The 25,966-nt window shown below is 44.1% G+C and overlaps 1 protein-coding gene across 2 annotated transcripts in view; it reads left to right on the forward strand.

Moving 5' to 3' along the window:
* Positions 1-24,526, forward strand: part of cibar1 (CBY1 interacting BAR domain containing 1) — a 45,361-nt gene extending 20,835 nt beyond the window's left edge. The window contains exons 5-9 of one of the 2 annotated variants that reach the window (XM_072468019.1): positions 3,152-3,157; positions 4,554-4,658; positions 10,803-10,916; positions 20,880-20,999; positions 23,861-24,526. In XM_072468019.1, coding sequence (XP_072324120.1) covers positions 3,152-3,157; positions 4,554-4,658; positions 10,803-10,916; positions 20,880-20,999; positions 23,861-23,965 — 450 coding nt within the window. In that variant the 3' untranslated portion in view covers positions 23,966-24,526. The remainder of the gene's footprint in view (positions 1-3,151; positions 3,158-4,553; positions 4,659-10,802; positions 10,917-20,879; positions 21,000-23,860) is intronic. The other variant, XM_072468018.1, reaches the window with a different exon arrangement.
* The last annotated feature ends 1,440 nt before the right edge of the window (positions 24,527-25,966 follow it).

Here is a 25,966-nt window from a genome sequence, read left to right on the forward strand (position 1 = left end):
TGATCGAGCGTAATTGAAGCGAGCCGTGGTTGTAGTAGTGGAGTGGGGTCCGTTGTTGCCGTCCAAGATGGCGTCGGGGATGGACAAAATGGCCGCCCCCATACATCGCACGTGGCTGGGGGGGTCCAAGATGGCGGCGCCCCTCCTCCCCTCGTGGTGGCCGGGACCCAAAATGGCGGCGTCTGCGGGTCGCACATGGTGTGCTGGGGGGGCTGGGGAGTGCTAGGACCGCGAGCGCTAGGACCGCGCGGAGCTCCCTCACCGGGGACAGCGGTGGTCGGGGCCCAAGTCGGCGGCGCCGGCGGGTCAGGCGTGGGGCCGCGAGCGCTAGGACCGCGCGGAGCTCCCTCACCGGGGACAGCGGTGGTCGGGGCCCAAGTAGGTGGCGCCGGCGGGTCAGGCGTGGGGCGCGGGGTGGGGGTTAGGGTGGCGTTAGGGACGCGGAAAACTCCCTCCTCTCCGTGGAGAGTGTTGCCCGGGACCCAGAGCGGCTGCGCCTGCGGGTCGTACATGGCGTGCTGGGGGGGTTGGGGCGCGTAAACTGCTTGCAGGGCTCCCTGTGCTCCCGGGACAGCGGCGACCTCGCGGGACCGGCACACAACCGCATAATGGCCCTTTTTCCCGCAGCTTTTGCAGATAGCTGCGCGGGCCGGGCAGCGCTGTCGGGGGTGTTTCGCCTGGCCGCAGAAATAACAGCGGGCGCCCCCGGTGCGACTCGGCGTTTGGACCGCGCAAGCCTGTGGGGTGTCCGGGGGGGGGGGGTAGGAGGTTTGCCGCGACGGGTACGTACGGGGCCCAATGGGTTGCCGCGCGGCCGGGGCCGTAGGCACGGGTATTACGCGCGGCCACGTCTAGGGAGGCTGCTAGGGCCCGTGCCTCAGAGTCCTAGCGACTCTTTTTCTAGAAGTCTTTGGCGGATTTGGGAGGATTGCATACCTGCCACAAAAGCATCGCGCATTAACATGTCCGTGTGTTCGTTTGCGTTCACCGACGGGCAGCTGCAGGCTCGTCCCAAAATCAGCAGCGCGGCGTAGAATTCGTCCATCGATTCTCCGGGAGCTTGCCGTCTCGTCGCGAGCTGGTAGCGAGAGTAGATTTGGTTAACTGGGCGGACAGAGAGACTTTTCAGTGCTGCGAACACCGTCTGGAAATCGTCCGAGTCTTCGATGAGGGAGAAAATCTCCGTGCTCACCCTCGAGTGCAGGACCTGCAGTTTTTGGTCTTCTGAGACCCGGCCGGTGGTCGTTCTGAGGTAGGCCTCGAAGCAAGTCTGCCAGTGCTTGAAGGCTGCTGCTGCGTTCCCTGCGTGGGGGCTGATCCTCAGGCATTCCGGAATGATCCTGAGCTCCATAGTCCTTTTTAGGCACGCTTAATAAATTGTAGCGCACAAAGACTCCGTGAGACGAATAGAGTGAAGTCGATGAGGCTTTATTAAGCGTGTCTGTTCCCCCGCAGCTCGATAGTAAACTAGCCTGCGGGGGAAGACTCCGGCTTCTTATACTCCGCCTTCAGGGCGGAGCTAGAGGTCAACGGCCAACCAGGACCCGGGATCTGTCAGCCAATGACATTAGGGCTTCCAGTCCCACATGACCCCCAATACATACTACCACACTGTCCAAAGTGATTTAACCCCTCTTTGGAGCCCATATTAGTTCTGGGATCATAGATCAATCACTTGATTCAATTGTCTATTAGTAGGGGTCCAATATTCAAGATTTTTCCTCCTATTTCTGTGGAAGCCCATGAAGTCATTTGCTGGGACATCTTTTTCCCCTTTACTCAGGCAGTTGGTTTGCATGTGGGTCATGACATTCCCCCTGTTTATCAGTGTTTAGTAATGTTTTGTTTCACATCCTGTCCCAAGAGTCAGCTACTTTGGCAGAGATAAAAGGCCTGCACTGTTCTATGTTGGCCAATTCAGCAGGGTGCTATGAAATATTTCTTTTGAAAGGAGAAAGAGAGAGTGAGCTGCTTTTATAACATTCAATAAACTTCTTCGGATTTTAGAAAGTTATTATCCAATTAATGCTTGCAAGCGTGTGCAATACCTCTGAAATGCTGACAGAATCCTATGCATTTTCTGTGGTTGCTGCAGAATTGTTCTCTTTTGTGTGTGACCCCGGAACCTCAGCAGCTACGTCCAATTGATCAAAACTTGGATATCCTATGTTTTCTATGGGGATTGTTCACTGCTGTCTCTGTTTCCAACTCCTGCTCACTTTATAATGGCACCTCGCCATGTGGCAAAGTAACTATCTTCCTTGGACCTCCCACATGTATGTGTATGGCCCCTTCCCTCCTTCGGGTCCGATGCCTTCTCCAAACCCTGCCCCCCCCCCCCCCCCCCCCCCCCCGAGAAGCATGTGCAGAGCTACAGGAAGATGGCATAAGAGTGGCACTAATTGAATTGTTCCTTCGGACAGTCAGCACAAACACAGGGCTGAATGGCCTCCTGTTCTGTAACCGTTCTATTAAGATAGACCATAAAACCTATCTGTGACCAGGTTTTTAATCATTTGTGCTAATATATCCTTATGCAACGTTATAACATTTTTTTGTGATAACACTCCTGTAAGGTTCCTTGGGATGTTTTGCTAAGTTAAAGGCATTGTATAACAGTAAGTTGTTGTTGATGCATTTTTGGCCTTGGAGTAGGTGAAGCATGGGTTCACCAGAATTAAAACCCAGCCTTGTACTAATCTTATATCTTAATTTCTTTCATGGGGTGTAGGCATCGCTGGCAAGGCGAACATGCATTGCCAACTCTAATTTCACTCTTCACATTGGGCCTCGTTCTACCTGCTGCAGGTCTTGATCTAAGTCAAGGTCTTCTGTGGGAGTCTTGATGGAATTATTTTTTCACTCCCCTTTTCAATTTCTTTGTCACATCTTTTCATAAAGTGGCATCCTAGCTGCAGCCCTGTCAGGATTTTGTGCTCTCTGCAGTGCAGCAGGAATCCCAACAGAAAGACATGCATGTGAAATTATCTCGACCCAGAAAAATGGTTTTGGAGGTGGGGATGGGGAGAATTGGGGTTGGAAGTTCAGTTCCACTGAAATTCTGCTCCAACAAGGAGAATTCTGCCATTGATATTCTGAAATACTATTAATAAGAATTTTGAGAAAAATTATTTCCTTGACAGTCAGACAGACACAGGTTTGTGCATGAATATTAACTGCAGTTCCTGTGGAATATCAATGATAATGTAGGGAAATTATATCCTGAACGTTTATTTAATCTCAACATTATGTGGTCTCAAGCTAATTTGAATAGGAATGCCGATATGGAGAATTAAATCCATTTTTATCTTATTTCCTGCGCCAGGCATTTTTATTTTATTCATTCATGGGATATGGGCATTGCTGGCTGGGCCATTTATTGCCCATCCCTAATTGCCCTTGAACGAATGTCTGGTTCGGCCATTTCAGAAGGCATTTAAGATCCAACTACATTGCTGTGGATCCAGACCATGTAAGCATGACAGATTTCCTTCACTAAAGGGCATTCGTGAACCAGCTGGGTTTTTATGTCAGTGGTTTCATGGATTTTTAATTCCAGATTTCTAAGAATTCATCATCTGCCATGATGGGATTTGAGCCCAGGACCCCAGAGGCTGATTTTGGTCTCTGGATTACTGGTTTCTAGTGATGATACCATTTTTAATAAAATATTTTATTCCTCTATACTTTCATTTCATTATTTTGATAATTAAACAGGAAAGAATGTAAATTGAGCATTAAACCTCCTCAATTATAAAAATAGATTTATGCTCATCTTCCAGTGCAATTTTTACTGTGTGTAGGCCAGATTAAATAATGCAAATCAGGCATCCAGTAGAGTAGGCCAGATTCTGTTTATTCAAGAATTGGGACTGCTGCATTATTTACAGACTTAATAAAGCAATCATACGAAAGCCCAAATTCAGTGACGTGCAGCTCTCGATAGAAAAACTTGTTTTGTGTGGCCTATGATCTAAGATTAATTTTATATGATGTAAATAAGTGTATGAGGATTAGATTGTTATTTAGGCATTTTGATGGAATGATTTGAACAGCCTTGGTTTCCTGCACTATCTCAAGAGTTTATTTATTTTAAGTACATTTTCTGATCCCTTTCAAAATAACCAGCACTTGAATCTTAATGCTGTATGAGTACATACAAGTTTAAAATATATGCCTGCTGATCGGGAATTATTCATCTCCTTTTCAGAAAGTTGTGTTCTAGAATCTATTCCAATTGTATGTATTGGGGCAGCACGGTGGCACAGTGGTTAGTTCAGCTGCCTCACGGCGCCAAGGTCCCAGGTTCAATCTCGGCCCTGGGTCACTGTCCGTGTGGAATTTGCACATTCTCCATGTGTTTGTGTGGGTTTCACCCCCACAACCCAAAGATGTGCAGGATAGGTAAATTGGCCACGTTAAATTGCCCCTTAATTGAAAAAAAATTTAAGTGGGTTCTCTAAATTTATAAGAAACAAAATTGCATGTATTATCCAAAGTAAGTTATTGATTTCCTAACATATTTTAGTTTTTGAATTGCTCCTCTCTAATAGGCCGAGTCTGAATTACAGAGGGTCACAATGGATACTGCTCGAATTTCACGACAGCTGGAAGAAACCATTGATGATTTTCAAGAAGAAAAAATTAAGGATATTAAGGTAAATGTAGCATATAAAAATAATTCTTCCTCTTTTGCTATAAGGATTTAGACAATACCCTAAAGGGGAAATCCTGGGACCTTGGGTGGAATTCTATCTGCCAAAGAGGGATGGGTTCAGGTCTGACCCGAAAAGTGGTGACTTGAGGAACTTGACATATTTCCACAACTCTTCAATATTTAACAAGGGTGTATTCATAAGTGAGTACGAAACTAACTTGATGCTGTTGGGTCTGATGGTTAAATATATTTGGGGTGGCAGTGGCGTAGTGGTAATGTCACTGGACTAGTAATCCAGAAACCCAGGGTAACGCTGTGGGGTCCGTGTTTGAATCCCGCCATGGCAGATGCTGAAATTTGAATTTGCTAAAAAATAAAATCTGAAATTAAAAGCCTAATCATAACCATAAAACCATTGTCGTCAAGACCCAACTTGTTCACTAATGTCCTTTAGGGAAGGAAATCTGTCATCCTCACTTGGTCTGACCTACATGTGACTCCAAACCCACAGAAATGTGTGGTTGACTCTTTTTTTAATTTCTCCAAGTAAGGGGCAATTTAGCCTGGTCAATCCATCTACTCTGCACATTTTTGGGTTGTGGTTGACTCTTAAGTGCCCTCATGGATAGGGCAATAAATGCTGGCCCATCCAGCGACTCCCACATCTCATGAACAAATTAAAATGTTACATTTCAATTGAGTGTCAATTTAACTTTGTATTCTGGCTGTAACGGCATGGACTTCCCAAACTGTGTGGATGTTGCCAAGATGCACAAGGCACGAGCACAGTGGGAAGTCATAGACCAATAAAACTGACATGGCCAAAAGTGTTCAAATTGAATTCAGTCAATTCGAATCTGGAATTAAAAGTGAAACGATGACCGTGAAACCATTGTCGATTGTTGTAAAAACCCATCTGGTTCATTACTGTCCTTCAGGGAACAAAACCTGCCATCCTTACCTGGTCTGGCCTACATGTGAATCCAAACCTGCAGCAATGTGGCTGACTCTTAAACGTCCTCTTAAATGACCACTCAGTTGTATCAAACCACTAGAATGTCTACAAGGAATAACATCAGATAGATCATCCAACATTGACTCAGGCACTGAAAACATCAATGGAAAACTGAGCCCAGTTGACCCTGCAAAGTACTCCTTACTAACATCGGGGCGAGTACCAAATTTTGGAAAGCTGTTCCACAGACTAGTCAAGCAACAGCATGACATAATCATATTCTCATAACCATACTTTACAGATGATGGGGGCGATTTTCAACCTGCATTTGCCGTCAGCAAGAACAGCAAAGTGGGGGGAAATATGTTGAGATTCGGAAATCGTTTTCTGATTTTCCAGGCCCCTAGCCACTGAGCTAAGGAGAATCCCGCCACAGAAGGTCGGGAACCTCATTTAAATACATTAACATCGAATTAGCGAGCCCTCTCGCAAGGATTCGCTCCCCCCCCCCCCCCCCCCTCCTTTCCAGCACTGAATATTCATTGGGCACTGGTGCGATTTACAACAGCTATATAAAAACAAGAACCTGGTGACCTCCTCTCAGAAGGGAAAATTGGAGGTGGGCGCTCTGGTCACAATCACCCTCCAAGTTGCCAATTGCAGAGGGGGAACTGGAGAAGACCTGGGGGGGCGGAGGCGGGGTTGCTCGCAACCTTAGCAGCCTTTCGTGGCTGTGAATCTCTAGGTTTAAAGGGTCTGGCAGGTGGTTTGCAGGCAGTGCTTCCCGTGTCCTCCTTGCGGGCTTGTGCAGATATCACCGCTGAGGGATTGCCTTACTAGAGTGGCAGCTGGAAAGTGTGGGAGCAGATGAATCCACAGGATCAGCACAGGGAATCTGAGGTCCCTAGACGAGGTCTCGTGAGATGCCAGGCTGCATGGGCCGAGTCGTGGACTCTGAAAAGGGGTGGTTCCCAGCCTCGTGAGAGCTGAATGCCCTGACTCGGGGAGGAGGATGAGTGCAATCAGAACAACCCCCCACACTCAGCTGCACTTTGAAGCCTGAGGGCATGAGCTGTGTGGAAGTTCAAGGCCACTGATTATGGAACCAGGCTGTCAAGGATAGTTTGCTGGCTGTCCCAAGTTGGAAGGTTCTAATCTGCATCCCATGTGAGCTGGGGGAATGAGGGCTCTATCTAAGGGTGAAGTTGACTGAAAATTGCAGTCTTCACGTGCATCAGATGTGCCTTGTCTTTGACAAGATGAAGCCGGTTGCCTAATCAGCTCCCTAACCCTTCCTTAACGAGCAATTGTGCCAATTTTATCAGCATTGCAATGCACGAGTGTGCCACTGATTGGCGCCTAATTGTTAACCTTTCAAGCCGAGCTTCCAGGAATTGAACTCCAAGGCTAATACTCATGTCTCCATAACAGAGGTAACACTGATGTGGCCCCAAATGCAAGACGTTATGGTGAAGTCACTCATCAGTCACCCCCTTCAGGAGATGGGGGGCTTTGGGGGATGTGCGGTGGCATCACAAGTGTTGGGACCCCGTAGGTGGCTGGAAGAGAGATCACCATGGTAATGTAATGCGTGTGTTAAGGGGTGCAGTGGGAGACACGAGGAGACAGACTTAGCTTTTCTGCATGAAGACGGTCATTTATCTTTAGGCACTGTAGCCCCATCCTCTTATGGGGTGAGCTGGAACTCACTATTGTGACCACTGTCCACCAGGCGGGGCTGATGAGCTTGCTTGCTGGACGTCTGACTGATCGTAAGTAGAAGATATCACACCTCAGCTTGACACCATCTTGAAGTTTTGTGAGGCCTACCTCCGTGAAACATGGTGCCGTGTTCCTGGCAGCCACTCCACCGACTGGACATGGAAAGTGCTGGGGAGGGGTTTAAAAGGAGTACCCCACCAATTACAGAGATTAAGTTTCCCACAGCGAGTGAAACAGGAGCCAGCCACCACAAACAAGTGTGAATCACGCGGGGGAAAGAAATGTTTTTAAAGAGGCTGAATATATAGCGTGTTTTCCCACCATCAGCACCGGTGGAATTCTCCCTGGTTTTCCTGCCGGGACCAATACTATCAAAATTACTCCAATGTCCCAGATATCACCATCCCTGAATATGTTCTGTCCCACCAGCAGTGGTGGCAGTACAGTGATAATGGCAATTTAGCATGACCAATCCACCTAACCTGCACAGTCAAGAGGGAGTTGCCTTGGGAGTCTTCAACATCAACTCTGGACCCCATGAAGTTTAATGGCATCAGATCAAACATGGACGAGGACTATTCCTGAAGGTCGCCATGTAATTGCCAGAGCATGTACTTGTTGATACATTGAGAAGAAGTGAAAATGTTCGCTGATGTTTGCACAATGTTCAGCACTATTCACAACTCCTCAGATGCTGAAGCAGTCCATGGTCAAATGCAGCAAGATCTGGACAATATCCAGGCCTGGGCTGACAAGTGGAAAGTAACATTCATGCCACACACGTATCAAGCAATGACTATCTCCAATCAGAGAGAATATAACCATCACTCCTTGACATTCAATGGTGTTACCATCACTGAATCTCCCACTATCAATATCCTGGGTGTTGCCATTACCAGAAATTGAACTGGGTCAGCCATATAAATATTGTGGTTACAAGAGCAGATCAGAGACTGGGAATTCTGTGCAGAGTAACTCACCTCCTGACTCTCCAAAGCGTTACCACCATCTATAAGACAAGTCAGATGTGTGATGGAATACTATGCACTTGCTTGGATGAGTGCAGCTCAACACCATCCAGGACAAAACAACCTGCTTGATTGCCACCCATTCACAAACATTCACTCCTGCCACCACCGACACACAGTAGCAGCAGTGCATACCTTCTACAACATGTACTGCAGGAGCTCACCAAGGTTCCTGAGATAGCACCTTTCTAATCCATGACCATTCTCATCCAGATGGACAAGGACAGCAGATGCATGGGAACACCATCACCTGGAAGTTCCCTTCAAACCACTCTCCATCCTGATTTAGAACTCTCTCACTGTTCCTTAACTGATGCTTGGTTCAAATCCTGTAACTCACTCCCAAGCTCACTGTGGGAGTTGCTTCACCATATGGACTGCAGGGGTTCAAGACGGGAGCTCGTCACTATCTTCTTAATGGTAATTAGGGATGGGCAATAAAATGCTGAGCTACCCAGTGACACCCACATCCAATGAATGAATAAACAGAAAACAAGGATCTCCAGAGTGATGGTGGTATGATGCTGCAGAAAATAATGGTGCCTCAGGAGGAAGGTGCTGCAGACCACTCATTATCTTTGAATGAGAATGAAGAGAATCTTGAGGAAAAATAGTATAATGTGGCCTGGGCAATTGCAGCTGCAAACCTGGCTGTCAGAAAAGTCAACTCTTCCTAGAGATGGGGTTCAGATAAATAAATAAATCTTAAAGCAGTTCAGAGGAAGAGTCTTATGTAACTGAAAGCATTAATTCTGTTTGTCTCGCCACAGATGCTGTGACATGAATTTTTTCAGCAATAAAAAGAAAATCTTATTTAGTCAACAGTATTTTTATATCAGTAAACATTTTAAAACATGATACCTTATGTCATTTAGTTTCTCCTTTATATTGGAAGACATTCAGTGGTTCATTTAGGTAATATCAATGAATGTCGGTGGTCGGTTAGCTCAGTTAGTGGACAGTTGGTTCATGATGTGGAGCAATACCTGTACATGAAGTCCCCGCTTTCTCAACCTTGGCCTGAGGTGTGGTGACAAAGAACAAAGAAAAGTACAGCACAGGAACAGGCCCTTCGGCCCTCCAAGCCTGTGCCGACCATGCTGCCCGTCTAAACTAAAATCTTCTACCCTTCCTGGGTCCGTATCCTTCTATTCCCATCCTATTCATGTATTTGTCAAGATGCCCCTTAAATGTCACTATCGTTAGGTGTATCGTTAACCCTCAGGTTAAATCACCACCAGTCAACACAAAAGGCGAGAGCAGCCTATAGTCTGCGGGGACAATGACAATTTTCATTACCAGTACAAATTCATTTTTACATTGTTCTTCAGAATGCTGAGGAGCATTTTTGGCTGCATAATTGTTCGTGTTAAAGCTACTGTTTGCTGAATTGCTGATTCCTTTTTGAATTCTGACGTGTTGTGGAAAAATTGTTCAAGTGAGACTGATTTTACTTGATCTGAAAGAGGAAAATGTAGTTGGACAATTTCAAACTCAAATTAGAACATCGAATTTACAGTGCAGAAGAAGGCCATTCGGCCCATCGAGTCTACACAGGCCCAGGGAAAGATCACCCTATCTAAGCCTACACCTCCACCCTATCCCCATACCCCAGTAACCCCATATAACCTTTTGGACACAAATGGCAATTTAACATAGCCAATCCACCTAATCTGCACATCTTTGGACTGTGGGAAGAAACCGGAGGAAACCCGCGCAGACATGGGGAGAACGTGCAGACTACGCACAGACAGTGACGAAGGCCGGGAATTGAACCTGGGACCCTGGAGCTATGAAGCAACTGTGCTACCCGATTATTAGGGAAGATTGTTCACTGGCTCTACTCAGACTTGCGATGGTTCCCTGGGGTAAGGCAGCACTATGTGTCACTATCTGCGAGTTTCCCCATCAATATTGAATACTTGTACACTGATGGCGTAGGAAGCAGTCCAGAGAGAATTGATGTTATCTGCATGAAGCCTACTGAGTGAATTCTTCCACTGTATCTTCATGCAATAATTTTTGTGGGATTGAAGATAATTTAGGTTTCACTATATATGAATAAATTATGCAATCCACAGCTGTCAGAAAACAAAAGACTTGTATGTTGTTCAGGACCATGCACATAGTACAAAACTATAATTGGGAACTAAAGCTCACCATGCATGAACTTTGTTTAATTTAAATTGAGCCTTGTGGTCAGCCATATATATGTTGAGCACTTTTGAGATGTATGCCACCATTTTAAATGCTCTCTATGAATTAATATCTTGTGTATCTTATGTATAATGCCATTGTACATTTTATGGGATAACTTGATTTAGATTACATTTAATTTTAGAAAAGGGATATTTTAGCACCTGGCAAAAATATTTTGATGCACACTGTTCTTTCCATTGGTGAATTCATTCCTCAAGTTATTTTTTATTTACTTAAATAGAAGATTTTTGGAAACTTCATCACAATTGAAATGGCATTCCATGCAAAAGCATTAGAAGTTTATAGCAAAGCATATCAGCATGTACAGAATATTGATCAAGAGGCAGATATGGAGGTAAGCTGTGCTTTTGACGTTTTTATGGCTACAGTGAAGACAATATCCATCTCATGATTTTAAAGATATTACTGCTTTGTTGTACAGCCTCTTTTGGCTTCTTATTCAGAAACTATAGAAACAGGGCTATGCCAAGTTCAATTATACAGGAGCAGTAATTCAAATTATCCTGACATTATGTGACTAATATAATATTGGCTGTGTTGTATAAAACCACTGTAAGCTCGGAGAAGTGTTGACTCTTTTAAAATGGCTTTCCCCATAGACCAAGTCTGACATGAGTTTTTATTAATTTTCAGGTGGAATTTTGTGACCTATTCAGTGTTTTTAATATATAATAGACTAGCTTGCATCTTTCACCTCTCTTTTATTTGTTAACTTATTTTAGTTATTGAAGTAATTTAAGAAAAAATGTTCGTTTTTTAAAAAAATTAAAAAATTCTTCTGCTCACTGATCATCCACTTTGGTGCTGGTGCTGAAATGTTACAATATTTGTACATAATTAAAAGGGTCATTAATCTTTGGAATTCTATTCCAGAGAGCAATGGCAGACGTGTCATTGAATAAATTTAAGCCTGAGTTCAACAAATTTTTGATCATCAAGGATCTTATTGAATGGCGGAACAGGCTGCAGGGCCTGCTCATGCCCTTATTATTATGATTTCATATTAGGAAAAGAAATGATCTGATTATATCATTTAGCCAACAGGTCCAGCTTTTGATTTTTTTTTTGTCAGTAACTCAAGCAAAGTTAATCCTGCTTGATGAGATGAGCAAATACTTCAGATGCTGGAAATCTGAAATAAAAACAGTAAATGCTGGGAAAATTCGGCATGCCTGGCAGCATCTGTGGAGAAAGAAACATTTTTGAGACCAATATGACTTCAGAATTAATTGTCTTAACTTTCCTGTTAACAATCATTGTTTGGCATTTTTATGACAGAAGTCTAATGGATAATGTCATTATGTATTAAGATAAACTTTGCAAATATGAATTAGTCACATAATTACATGGCTAAAGAATTATATAAAAATGTAAGGGCTATTGATGAGGGACTAACTCGGTTCAGTTAGCATGCCTTTGAACAGTAATATTAAAAAAGGCATGCATTATATTACAAGGGCATATTCTAAAACAATATATCTGCTAATTAAATAGTCACTTAACGTGATCAGTTTTGAGCAATAACTTATGTTTGCATACTAGGTATCCTGGGAGTTCTTGGTATTGATTGCGTTGTTTCCAGCTAAATTTACAGTCTACCTATGTAGTTAGCGATGAGCATTTTCTATTATTGACCTATTCTAGCATTGGGCAAGATCCATAGTTAGAATGATCAAATTTCAATTCTACAAACCAATTTTGAATTGCTAGGTTTTTAAGAAACCTTTAAGTTTTTGCACTGGTCATTCTCAGCTGATTTAATGAAATAAAAATCGCTTATTGTCACAAGTAGGCTTCAAATGAAGTTACTGTGAAAAGCCCCATGTCGCCACATTCCGGCGCCTGTTCGGGGAGGCTGGTACGGGAATTGAACCGTGCTGCTGGCCTGCCTTGGTCTGCTTTCAAAGCCAGCGATTTAGCTCTGTGCTAAACAGCCCCTGCCCCTGGCTGTATTGAGATTTTGACTCTTTAGTCTAAATGTAAGAGTAGAAACGTATTAGGTCCGAATGGATTGAAAGAAAATATAGTATATATATGATATACATATATATTATATATTTCTACATCCATCACATTGAGCTATTTCTGATTACAAGAAAAGGATGTCTATTTTTGATTGGGTGAATGTGTACTCTGATGCTTTGACAAGCATCAAAAACAGTTGTGTAGCAGATTTTAAGTCCTTTTTTCCTCTTGTATCTTTGTTCATTTCTTTGTCCCTTTGGCTTTATCTTGCTTTCATTCTGTCTGAGGAGGGCTAGATATCAATTTCCTGATTTAAATTTTACGGGAATAGGACAAGATGTAAATTCAGATACACAATAGAGCTTCGACAGTTGTACAATAGGATGTTAAGTCTTACTAGAGAAGGCAATATTTAGTATTTTGTACATCAGAAAATAATTCAAATATTTCTTTATCAAAAATTGTCATTTAGAATTATTAGTAATAGTGTTATTTCTGGCATAGAAGGATATTGAGTCCATGCTGCCCCCTCTGAGGAACAATCCAGTCAATTCCACTCCCCTGTTGGATTTCTGTAGCTCTACAGGTTCATTTCTTTCAAATGTCCATCCAATTTACTTTTAAAATCATTAATTCATAAGATCACATGAAATAGACTTAGGCCTTACGTCCCCTTGAGCCAGCTCTGCTGTTCAATAAAATCTTGGCTAATATAATTGTGGCCTAAACTCCATTTTCCTGATTTCCACATAGATCAAAAATCTGTCCAACTCTGCCTTGAATATATTCAACAACCCTCATCCACTTCTCTCTGGGGAAGAAAGTCCAAAGATTAACAACCCTCTGAGAGAAGAAATTCCTCCTCATCTCGGCCTTAAATTGGAGGTCGAATAGAATAAGTTGCCTTATTTCTGAACAATGTCCGCTTAGTTCTAGATTCCCACAAAAGGGGAAACATCTTATCAGCATTTACCCTCTCAAACTCCTCAGAATCTTATATATTTCAATAAGATCATCTCTCATCTTCTAAACTCCAGTAAGTATTGGCCCAAGTAGGGAAGTCTTGCTACAACTGTACAGGACACTTGTGAAACCACACATAAAACTGCAGGTTGTAGCAAGACTTCCCTACTTTATACTCCATATTACAATAATGGCCAACATTCCATTTTCCTTCCTAATTATTTACTGTATCTGTATGCTAAGATTTTGTGATTTTAATTTACAAGGACATCCAGATCTGTCTGTACTGTAGAATTTGCAGTCTCGCTCCATTTAATTAATATTTTGCTTTTCTATTCTTCTTACCACACTTCCCATATTATACTTCATCGATAGGAATTCTGGTCACTAAATTAACCTCTACATCTGTGGATTTTCATCACCAGTGTAAGAAATGGGAGTCCAGTAAATTCCTGGCTCAGCCCGCCCACCTCAGGAGAATGTACACACAAAAGCAGAGTCTTCATCTTCAAGGGACAGTTATGGGCCAGCCAACCCAGGAAAGAAGTTTGAAGCAGCCACTGGCTGCTAGGTGCAGACGCGGACTGTTTAAAAGGTTCTCTTAGAACATACAGTGCAGAAGGAGGTCATTCGGCCCATCAAGTCTGCACCGCCCACCTAAGCCCTCACTTTCACCCTATCCCCGTAACCCAATAAACCCACCTAAACTTTTTGGTCACTGAGGCCAATTTATCATGGCCAATCCACCTAACCTGCACGTCTTTTGGACTGTGGGAGGAAACCTGAGTACCCGAAGGAAACCCACGCAGATACGGGGAGAATGTGCAGACTCCGCACAGACAGTGACCCAGCGGGGAATCGAACCTGGGCACAGTGCTATCCACTTGTGCTACTGTGCTTCTCCTTGGTGCTATGGGATTCCGTCCTGGTTAAAATAAAAACAGGTCCTCCAACCCTCACCTCTCACCTTCCAGACACTCCCCAGACCCATCCATGTCACTTCATGCTCCCTCATATCAGGCTACACCGCCCCCTCCCCCATCCAACCCCATGTCCCCTCAATACCTCTATGCCAAGCTGTGGCACTTCATGCCCAGTAACCCCTGTACACCAGTGAATCCTATAATGACAATAGGATGTGTATTTTAAAAAAAAAGCTTTTTTTAAAAAAAAAATTAATTCATTGCTTTCCACTGTTTTAATCCTTTCACTGCAGCCCAACAAAAGTCAATCATCCAATGGATCATTTAAAGTATCAATTACAGATACTGCATGCACTTGAAACCTCTTAACGTAGTGTAAATAAATATTGTGACGTTGACAGCAGATATCAGAGAAGGCCAGAGCAGTCAATCAAGCAATGTTTTCACTGAGATTCTGGTGTTTCACCAGAGTAATGAATGTTTGGCCTCATTTATGTATTCTTGGCTGAGAGCCCAGACATCTATTATTCTGATGAAGTAGTCAGATTCTTCCTCCTCAGTCAATATCAATACAACGTACTCATTAAGTATTATGATGTGGAGATGCCGGCGTTGGACTGGGGTGAGCACAGTACGAAGTCTTACAACACCAGGTTAAAGTCCAACAGGTTTGTTTCGATGTCACTAGCTTTCGGAGCGCTGCTCCTTCCTCAGGTGAATGAAGAGGTCTGTTCCAGAAACACATATATAGACAAATTCAAAGATGCCAAACAATGCTTGGAATGCGAGCATTAGCAGGTGAATAAATCTTTACAGATCCAGAGATGGGGTAACCCCAGGTTAAAGAGGTGTGAATTGTACCAAGCCAGGACAGTTGGTAGGATTTCGCAGGCCAGATGGTGGGGGATGAATGTAATGCGACATGAATCCCAGGTCCCAGTTGAGGCCGCACTCATGTGTGCGGAACTTGGCTATAAGTTTCTGCTCGGCGATTCTGCGTTGTCGCGGGTCCTGAAGCGGCCTTCAGGACCCGCGACAACGCAGAATCGCCGAGCAGAAACTTATAGCCAAGTTCCGCACACGAGTGCGGCCTCAACCGGGACCTGGGATTCATGTCGCATTACATTCATCCCCCACCATCTGGCCTGCGAAATCCTACCAACTGTCCTGGCTTGGTACAATTCACACCTCTTTAACCTGGGGTTACCCCATCTCTGGATCTGTAAAGATTTAATCACCTGCTAATGCTCGCATTCCAAGCATTGTTTGGCATCTTTGAATTTGTCTATATATGTGTTTCTGGAACAGACCTCTTCATTCACCTGAGGAAGGAGCAGCGCTCCGAAAGCTGGTGACATCGAAACAAACCTGTTGGACTTTAACCTGGTGTTGTAAGACTTCGTATTAAGTATTATAGCATTGTCCTGAACCTCTAAGCCTCACTTTCTTTGTCCCTAATGGGGCCACTCTACCTCTTATTTTCCGATTATTATTTTATGCTGGCTGAAGGTTTTGTATTGTTTTTATATGTACACTTTCTATCCTCATTTTTCTCCTTGCAAGTCTTATTTTCCTCTTCACCTGCCCTAGAAAGCTCTTGTATTTGTCCTAGTTCTTACTTGAAGAATTAAACATGCACTATAAACCCTCCTTTTCAGTTCTCTTTTTGGCTCCGCTACCTTTCACTCCTGTGGAATGTTACCTAGTTTATACCTGAATTATCTTCTAAAGATCACCGGTTGCTCTGTTACATTCATTATTCATGTCGAGGTTTGCCAGGTCACATGGACCATTGGGTGGAATTTTGAGCCTGCATTAGCCGCAGCAAGAAAGACAATGCATGTGGAAAAATATGGCAAAAATCAGGAAACGCGAGCACGTTTTCCGATTATTTGTTTCAAGGCCGCTTGCCGGTGGCATAACGAGAATCCGACCACGGAATCCCAGGAACCTAATTTAAATATGGTTCTCCCACCCCCGCCTGAATATTCTTTATGCCAGGTCACTGTCTGTGTGGAGTTTACACATTCTCCCTCTGTCTGCATGGGCCTCACCCCCACAACCCAAAGATGTGCAGAGCAGGTGGATTGGCCACCCTAAATTGCCCCTTAATTAGAAAGGTTTTTAAAAACTTAGACCAAACCAGGTGAACCAGGATGCAAGGGCCATGGGCTTCACCCACATAGCAGGCATACCCCAGGTACAGGGTGTCATCTACTGCACCCACATGCCTCTGCGTTCCCCATAGGGGGTGGCATGGGGTGCTATTTGTGAACCGCAAGGGATACCACTTCCTCACTGTACAGCTCATGTGTGACCACGCGATGTGGATCATGCAGGTCTGTGCCCATTTCCTGGGGAGCATCCATGATAGTTATGCTTTGGGACGCTCGCAAATCCTGCCCATTTTTCAGGGAGGGCAGCGGCTGGAGGAATGGCTACTTGGAGACCAACTCAGGAGGTGGCTGGTGACCCCAGTGCACAGGCCACAAACACCACAGACCCGCTACAACAAGGCTCATGAATCAACGCATGCACTGGTCGAACATGTGGTTGGATGGCTCAAGGCGCAGGGTGTGGGAGCCCTCCAATCCAAACCCCAGAGGGTGTCCTGCATCATAGTGGTCTGCTGCGCTTAACCTGGCATTGCAGCAGGGAGACCACCTGGACCAGGGGAAGATGGAGGAGCATCAAATCTCTTTAGATGAAGAGGATGTTGAGGGCTGCAGCCCCCGGAGGAGGAGGAGGAAAGACCTTAGATGATGGCCAGGGCCTGCATGGAGCCCTCATTGACTCTGTTTGGTGACGACCAGGAATAGGGGTGTAATGATCTTCCCAACATGGGGCCTGCAAGGGGTCATCTGCCAGGTCGCTCCATTCATGGGCAGAGCGCTGAAGCAACTGACCGGATGCTGCAGGAGAATGATGATGACTTGCAGTGAAGACAGAACGAAGCTCAGCCTGACCTCCGTGAAATGTCTGACTTCTGCCTGACCGAGAACTGACGACGACCTGTCAGTGAACAGCGTGATGTCAGGGCTCACAAAGGGAGAATAATACATCTCAGCTACTACTGCCTCCTGCGAAGTCAGGGGTCTGTTTATTTTGCCACTTTATGCCAAGTTGGACAGACTCTCATACTTTTTCAGCCAATGGCATCCTCATAACAAGAGAATGCTGGCACACATTTTTTTGCTTTTTTATAAATTTAGAGTACCCAGTTCAATTTTTCCAATTGAGGGGCAATTTAGCGTGGCCAATCCACCTACCCTGCACATCTTGGGGTTGTGGGGGCGAAACCCAAGCAAACAAGGGGAGAATGTACAAACTCCACACGGACAGTGACCCAGAGCCTGGATCGAACCTGGGACCTCGGTGCCATGAGATAGCAGTGCTAACCACTGCGCCACCGTGCTGCCCTAATTGCTGGCACACATGAGAGGCCTGAGCATTGGTGTGTTGGGGGGTGCGCCTGTGCCAGGAGCACACTACTGCGTCATCGGTGTGGGAGGTGGGAGAGACATTGCGCTGTCATTCTCACCTTGCACATGGAGGAAGCGCCAAGTTTGCGCAGGGGTTTACGGAGCATGGCGCTGTGACATGACAACATGAAGGCTCTTTATGACTGATTTTAAATGCAGTTATTATAATGGTGACTTTTCTCTTAGTGTCGAGGTTTACCAGTGCCCACTAGGTGCCTATTGTTTCTTACTCTTCCTCACCCTCCTGCTACATCTAGGTGTATCCCCAGGATCCACAGCTGAGGTTGAGGTGGCCTGCTGACTTCCACGCCCTGTTGCCTGAGATGACCTTGGTGAGCGTCCCCTATGAGGCTGGGACCTGGAGGGCCCTGGCCTGCTTTCCGGCAGTATGGGTGTTGCAGTGCTGCTTTCCTCGGTGCACTGGACTGGAGGTGTTTCACTCACAGGGAGAGTGGTGCCAGATGCGTTGGACACCCCCCTAGTTCAAGGACTGGTTCTTCGAATGGGATTAGGATCTTGAGCTCTGGCATCTCTCCAGCAGGCTGTGATCGCTCACGCCTGTGCTCGAGTTTGTTCTACAATGAGACAGATGGGAAGAATGTAGGTCATGTCAGATGGGGATGAAGTGCATGTGTGGGAGGTAAATGGGAGCTGCCATTTGAGGGGCACTGGATCTAATGAGGGATTATGTGGAGAGGATAGGAGAGTGGCTGTAGATGCCGAGTGCTGTGACCTGCGAGGTGAGTGGAAGTGAGATCACCATGGAGGTGTGAAGGCAGCGTTGAGGGGTGCTGAGGGAGATATGAGGCGGACTTACCCTCACCGCACAAAGAAAGTCATTTATTTTCTTCCGACATTGTAGCCCTGTCCTCTGTAGAAGTGAGGAGCCACTGACAATCGCAGCAGCAGCCTTCCAGGCAGTGTTAGTCTCTTTTCTGGATTGACCCTGCCCGATCGTGGGTAGAGGGTTTACTGCCTCTGCTCGACCCCATTGAAAAATTTGCTGAGGGATTCCTCTAAAATATGGTGTAGTCTTTCTGGCAGCCATCCCTCCCGATTGGACTTGGATAAATGATGGGGGGTGGGGGGTTTCAAAGGAGCGGCCACAGAGATTTAAATTTTCCCCTGGCGAACGTATCAAAGGCAAGCCGCCACGAGCGCGGCGTGAATCACATGTAGAAAAAAAATTGTTAAAAGTGGCTGAGTATACGGTGAGTTTTCCCGATGGTGGGATTCTCTCCAGTTTTCTCAGCAGAGCTGACACTTTGAAAAAACATAGTAAGATTCTGCCCAATATTTGTTATCCAAGAAAATTACCAGTACGAATGTAAAAATAATGAATATTAAAAACAGAAGTGAAATGATTTTTTTTCCACGAATAACACTTTTTTTTCAGACCACTGGGAATATTAGTACTCTTAAAAATAACCTATATATTTAATAAATAAATTAACAGAACATGATGACTTTTGACCCAGAACTACAGTAAGGATAATTTGCCATTTATTTAAAATATTTAGGGAATCTATAATTGCTTTTAAGAATATTTGAAAAGGACTTTAAATGTTTGCATCAATTGTAATTTTCTTGGATAACAAATATTGGGCAGAATCTTACCATGTTTTTTCAAAGTGTCGGCTCTGCTGAGAAAACTGGAGAGAATCCTGAGAGAATTCAGTAACCAGTAGCTACTCCCTCAGGGATCAGTGTTGGGCCCACAATTGTTCACAATTTACATAGATGATTTGGAGTTGGGGACCAAGGGCAATATGTCCAAGTTTGCAGACGACATTAAGATGAGTGGTAAAGCAAAAAGTGCAGAGGATACTGGAAGTCTGCAGAGCGATTTGGATAGGCTAAGTGAATGGGCTAGGGTCTGGCAGATGGAATACAATGTTGACAAATGTGAGGTTATCCATTTTGGTAGGAATAACAGCAAAAGGGATTATTATTTAAATGATAAAATATTAAAACATGCTGCAGTGCAGAGTACCTGGGTTTGTTAGTACATGAGTCGCAAAAAGTTGGTTTACAGGTGCAACAGGTGATTAAGAAGGCGAATGGAATTTTGTCCTTCATTGCTAGAGGGATGGAGTTTAAAACTAGGGAGGTTATGCTGCAATTGTATAAGATGTTAGTGAGGCCACACCTGGAGTATTGTGTTCCGTTTTGGTCTCCTTACTTGAGGAAGGACGTACTGGCACTGGAGGGTGTGCAGAGGAGATTCATTAGGTTAATTCCAGAGCTGAAGGGGTTGGATTACGAGGAGAGGTTGAGTAGACTGGGACTGTACTCGTTGGAATTTAGACGGATGAGGGGGATCTTATAGAAACATATACAATTATGAAGGGAATAGATGGATAGATGCGAGCAGGTTGTTTCCACTGGCTGGTGAAAGCAGAGCTAGGGGGCATAGCCTCAAAATAAGGGGGAGTAGATTTAGGACTGAGTTTAGTAGGAACTTCTTCACTCAAAGGGTTGTGAATCTATGGAATTCCTTGCCCAGTGAAGCAGTAGAGGCTCCTTCATTAAATGTTTTTAAGATAAAGATAGTTTTTTGAAGAATAAAGGGATTAAGGGATATGGTGTTCGGGCCGGAAAGTGGAGTTGAGTCCACAAACGATCAGCCATGATCTCATAGAATGGCGGAGCAGGCTCGAGGGGCCAGATGGCCTACTCCTGTTCCTAGTTTCTATGTTCTTATGGTGAATATCTTCAATTTATGCAGGAGTTCCAGTGATGACCTTTCTGCCTAATACCATCATTCATAGTACCTAATTTGAAACATGTGATTACAAATTTGATACAAATTATTTTTGAAGCATGAATCCATGTACTGACATTGTGTTCAGAATCACAAGCTAATTTTTCTTAACATGTGGAAAATAACGAACAATGCACCATCAAGGTCACGAATATGCATATTCAAAAGGTTACTAATGCACTGGTTCATGTTTTTTGTAGATTTTCAGGAACACGCTTCATTTACAAGACAGTCAGCCTCGCCTAAGCATAGTGTCTGCAAATTCTGTAAACACCATGAATGGAATAGACTCAGCTCTACGTACATCAGGTTCTTCTAAGGTAAGAGAGATAAGTCTGGCGAATTAGCTCAAATGGTAGATCTCTGGTTTTACATGTGAGAGGTAGCGAGATTGACGCCTTCATTCTCCAGTTATCATGGTTTGACAAACTTATTCTTTGAGGATGAAACCAGCAGGGTGGATAACGGAGAACCAGTAGATGTCATACATATGGATTTCTGAAAAACATTCGATAAGGTACCACATAAAAGCTTGATGGACAAGATAACAGCTTGTTGTGTTGAGGTGGTAATTAACATGGATAGAGGATTGGCTAACTAACAGGAAGCAGAGTCGGGATACTGGGCCATTTTCAGGTTGTCAAACTGCTACTAGTGAAGTGTTGCAAGGGTAGTGCTGGGGCTTCAACTATTTATGACCGAGATTAATTACTTGAAGGGACAAACTGTATTGTAGTCAAATTTTCTCATGGTACAAAGATGAGTAAGAAAGCAAGTTGTTAAGAGGATACAAAGAATCTGCAATGGGATGTAGTTGGAGTAAACCCACAAGGATGACAAAAGAAACTGCATTTTTAAAAAAGAACAAAGCACAGCAATACGACACCCAGGACGAAAGTTGGTGCCAACCGTGGAAGGGGAGCTGGGAGAGGTGAGGGCCGACAGAAGGGGTGCATGTAAAATTGTACATAAGAAACATCATACTTTGTAAATATTATGTGCTTTATATGCTAAACGGTTATATTGTCAAAATTGGAAAAGGCCAATAAAAATATTTTTTTAAAAAGGGATGTAGTTGGTTAAACGAATGGGCAAAGATCTGGCAGATGGAGCATAATGCAGGAAAATGTGAGGTTGTCCACTTTGACAGGAAGAATAGTAAAACACTATTATTTAAATGGAAAGATTGCAGAATGCTGTGTACAGCGAGTGTCCTTGTACATTCCTTGTACATGAATCATAAACAGTTAGTGTGCAGGTACAGCAAGTAATTAGGAAGGCAAAGTATTGGCATTTACTGCAAGTGTGGTGAAGTATAATAGTAGAGACGTCTTCACAGAATCATAGAATCCCTACAGTGCAGAAGGAACCATTCAGCCCATAAAGTCTGCACGGCCTTCTGAAAGAGCACCTACCTAGGTCCACGCCCCTGCCTTATCCCCGTAACCCCACTTAATCTTTGGGCAATTTAAAATGGCCAATCCAGCTAACATGAACATCTTTGGACTGTGGGAGGAAATTGGAACTCATGGAGCAAACCCACACAGACATGGGGGGGGGGGGAAATGTGCAAATTCCACACAGTCACCCAAGGTTGGAATCGAACCCAGGTGTGCCTAGCGCTATGAGGCAGCAGTGATAACCACTGTGCTACCTAAAGGTGGTGCTTAGGGCGCACCTAACCAGAACACGAGTGAGCGGGTTCTTCCCAGAGGTGGAGGACAAATGTGAATGGTGCAAGGGAGGCCTGGCAACCACACCCACATGTTCTGATCTTGCCCCAGATTTGTCGGGCACTGGACATCCTTCCTTGAGGCAATGTCCAGGATTGTGGGAGTGAGGGTGGAGCCGTGCTCACTAGGGCAGTGTTTGGGTTATCAGAGCAGTCCGAGCTCTTCATGGGGTTGGGGGCGGGGGGCTGACGCCCTAGCCTTTGCCTCCCTGATTGCCTGTCAGAGTCTGCTGCTCAGCTGGCCATCGACAGTACCACAAAGGCTGCAGGTTAATTGTCTGACATGACAGAATTTCTCAGGCTGAGAAGATAAAGTTCACCATCCATGGCTCGGAAGAAAGTTTTCACAGGACGTGGAATCCGTTCACCAACTTGTTTCAAGACTTGTTCGTAGCCACCATTAAAATGGGGGGTGGACAGAACAGGGGGGGGGGGGTGAATGCACCCAAAGAAGAATGTGGGATAGGCAGAAGCGAAGATGACCGCAAGAGACGGGTTGCTGGCAAATTATTCCCCGACCAACAGTGTATGTAAACTATTGTAAATACGTGTTTGGGCCATGTCTGGCCATGTAAAGTTTGCAATTAAATATGAAAAGCTCGAATAAAAATTTCAAAAAAGAATCCCCATCATTGCTACCTGGGAATAGTCCAACTAGAATTTCACATGTAGGGATATAATAAGTTTTGGTTTTGGAAATAATGCTTTCGTAATACAACTTCCAAACCTTCAGTGGCAAGGCTCACTAATCAGTGATGCATATCTCGGGCAGTTGCTTGATGATTACTGCACTGAATAAATATTTCATGCCTATTGGAGATATGTTTATTTAATTACATATTTTGAATGGCGGCACAGTGGTGCAGTTGTTAGCACTGCTGCTTCACGGCGGCGAAGACCCGGGTTCGATCCCGGCCCCAGGTCACGGTCTGTGGGGAGTTTTCACATTCTCCCCGTGTCTACGTGGGTCTCAACCTCACAACCCAAAGATGTGCAGGGGAGGTGGATTGGCCATGCTAAATTGCCCCTTAATTGGAATTGTTTTTTGAAAATTACATTTTGACTTTGTACGCATAAGGACATTTTCTTAGACGTTTACTGAATTGTGTAGGCTTTGCTAATTTCGCAGATCTGTGATTGTAAATTACATCCAGAGAACTCTAACTTCGTTACATAAACAATACGTTACATAAAGTTGATATTATGTAGTATTCCCACCACCACCCAGAGTTCTGAAATCTAGCAGATTTATTTAATGTTCTAAAATAATTTCTTTTTTCAAATATGGTATTCAGTTTTGTTTTGATCACTGTACAAGATTGGTACCATGGAGTCAATAATACCTGAATTTCTCTTGACGAAGAAACTCTGTAACCTCTAATCATTTTGTTAACCTTAATTATGTGGAATTGTTTTGTTCCCCGGTCTGATTGTTAATTTTTGGTACAGCACCAAACTCCATTATGCAAAAAAAAAATTCAAGAGGATGAGGATGATGATGAGGAGGAGGAGGAAGATGAGGACGAGGAGGAGGAGGAAGAGGATGATGACTGAGAATGATAATTCTGCACAATATTTTGATAATTGAATAGTTATTTCTGTGTATGGCACAATTATTTTATAATCCTCATTGACGTACACCTGTCCAGCCTTACAAGAAATTTCAACGTTGTTTTACACATTTGACACTGCCAAACACTATTTTCATTTTATGTATGCCAAAATTTTATATGTAAACATTTAATTAGTTTTCACTCAAGATTTAAGAGGACCTATTACTATGTACACATTTAAGTGAAAGTTCATCTGATTGTGCATTATGAACACTAATTATGTTACACAATGTGCAATTGTTTACATGCTAAAGCTGATGTGCATCTTGTATAGCAAAGGTACTGTCAACTGTCAATTAGCTGTACAAAATTTGATTGTACATGTAGTACACGCAAACTTGTTTTCTATGTCTGCATTGATGATGAAAGTGAGCATATTATTTGCCTTTTTATTAAATCAATGGGTGAAAAATCTTGGCTACCATTACTTTAAATTTGTTTTCAGGATGAAAGCATCACTGATCAGCCTGACATTTATTACCCATCTTTAATTATTCTGAAACGGTGGTATTCTTCGTAACAGTTAGATAAAATTGAATGCCTTGTTTCAGAGGGCAGTTAAAATGAACAACATTGGTAGAAAAGTCAAACTGGATAAAAATAACAGGTCTCCTTCTCTGAAGAGGATTTGCAACTTTGTGTTTTTACAACAATCCAATAGCATAATTGCCACTTTTATATATAAACATTCACAGTTTTTAAAAAAGCAATTCAAATTTGCAAACTGCCATGAACTCCTGTTCTCTGGATTATTTGTCCAGGCCTCGGCAATGCTTCAATAAAATAACTACCTCATCATGCCTCCTGTTTGGATAACAATGTGTAAAATTCTGATCAACAGAGCAATTGAAACTTCACAGCATTTTATTTTCTATTTTTATTTAGTACTTTCCTAACATCGTTGAAATTCATTAACAGAGCCGTGTAAGTCTCCCATCAGGATCACTACTGACTGCTTCAGCTGCAAGTGATTTTTTAATCACTATTTCCCCTTTCCTGCTCTGGGTTGGGGGGGGGGGGGGGGCGGGTGAAAGATTGTCCTGTAGTGCAATATAGGTGTTAGAGAATTGACAGTAATCCAGTGAAAAATAAATTCTCGTGGTGTTTAGGGTCAAAGGAAAAGGAGAATTGGACAAGTAACAGTAAAACAAGTGATTATCGGTCAATAGATGGAAATTCCCTATGAGGACAGCATGTTTGCTAAACTCCCACCTATGCTGGAAAACATGGTGTGCTGCAGAGTTGCACTCAGCAAATCCATTGGGTGTTGCAACCCTTGTCCTGTGACCTCATTGGCTGAGGGCCAGAGAACCTTTCGGAAAGACATGAAGAGGGGTAGAAAGATCAACCACCCAGGACTCTCCCTCATGAACACTCACAGACGTAGCAGAGAAGATTGGATGGCCTACTGGAGATGGAAGAAAGCAGCGTGGTGTTGACGGTGGGGCTCACGACCTCTGCCACCTGCACCAAGGCCTGGTGTATGGCAGCGGCTGCCAATCTCCTTCCCAGGGTAGCCGGCCTCTCCTCCACAATGTCCAACAGGGTCTCAAGCTCCACATCCGCAGACCGGGGTATCGCTCTCCATGCTGCTATCTTGTTGCCTGGGATATATGTGTGGGAAGTGGAGTGCTAATATATGGCTGCAGCTTGTCAGCCTCTCGAGTGTCAAGCCCCACCCCAGCAAATTGGACACTTTTTCTTTGGAATTGCTCCTGTTCCGCATGGAGCCTGTGTTAGCCCATTAACGGTTGATGAATTGGTCCAGGACCTGAACTGATTTTGTTGTGGAAGTCCACCGATTCAGTCCCGGTGTCAACACAGTCTCTGAAACAGAATCCCGCCCGGTATGATTTACCATTTATTCCAAAGAACTAAAAATCACTTTAACAAAGAACAATCTTAGCACAGGAACAGGCCCTTCGGTCCTCCAAGCCTGTAC

Source organism: Scyliorhinus torazame, chromosome 11, assembly GCF_047496885.1.
Source record: "Scyliorhinus torazame isolate Kashiwa2021f chromosome 11, sScyTor2.1, whole genome shotgun sequence".
Taxonomy (NCBI): domain Eukaryota; kingdom Metazoa; phylum Chordata; class Chondrichthyes; order Carcharhiniformes; family Scyliorhinidae; genus Scyliorhinus; species Scyliorhinus torazame.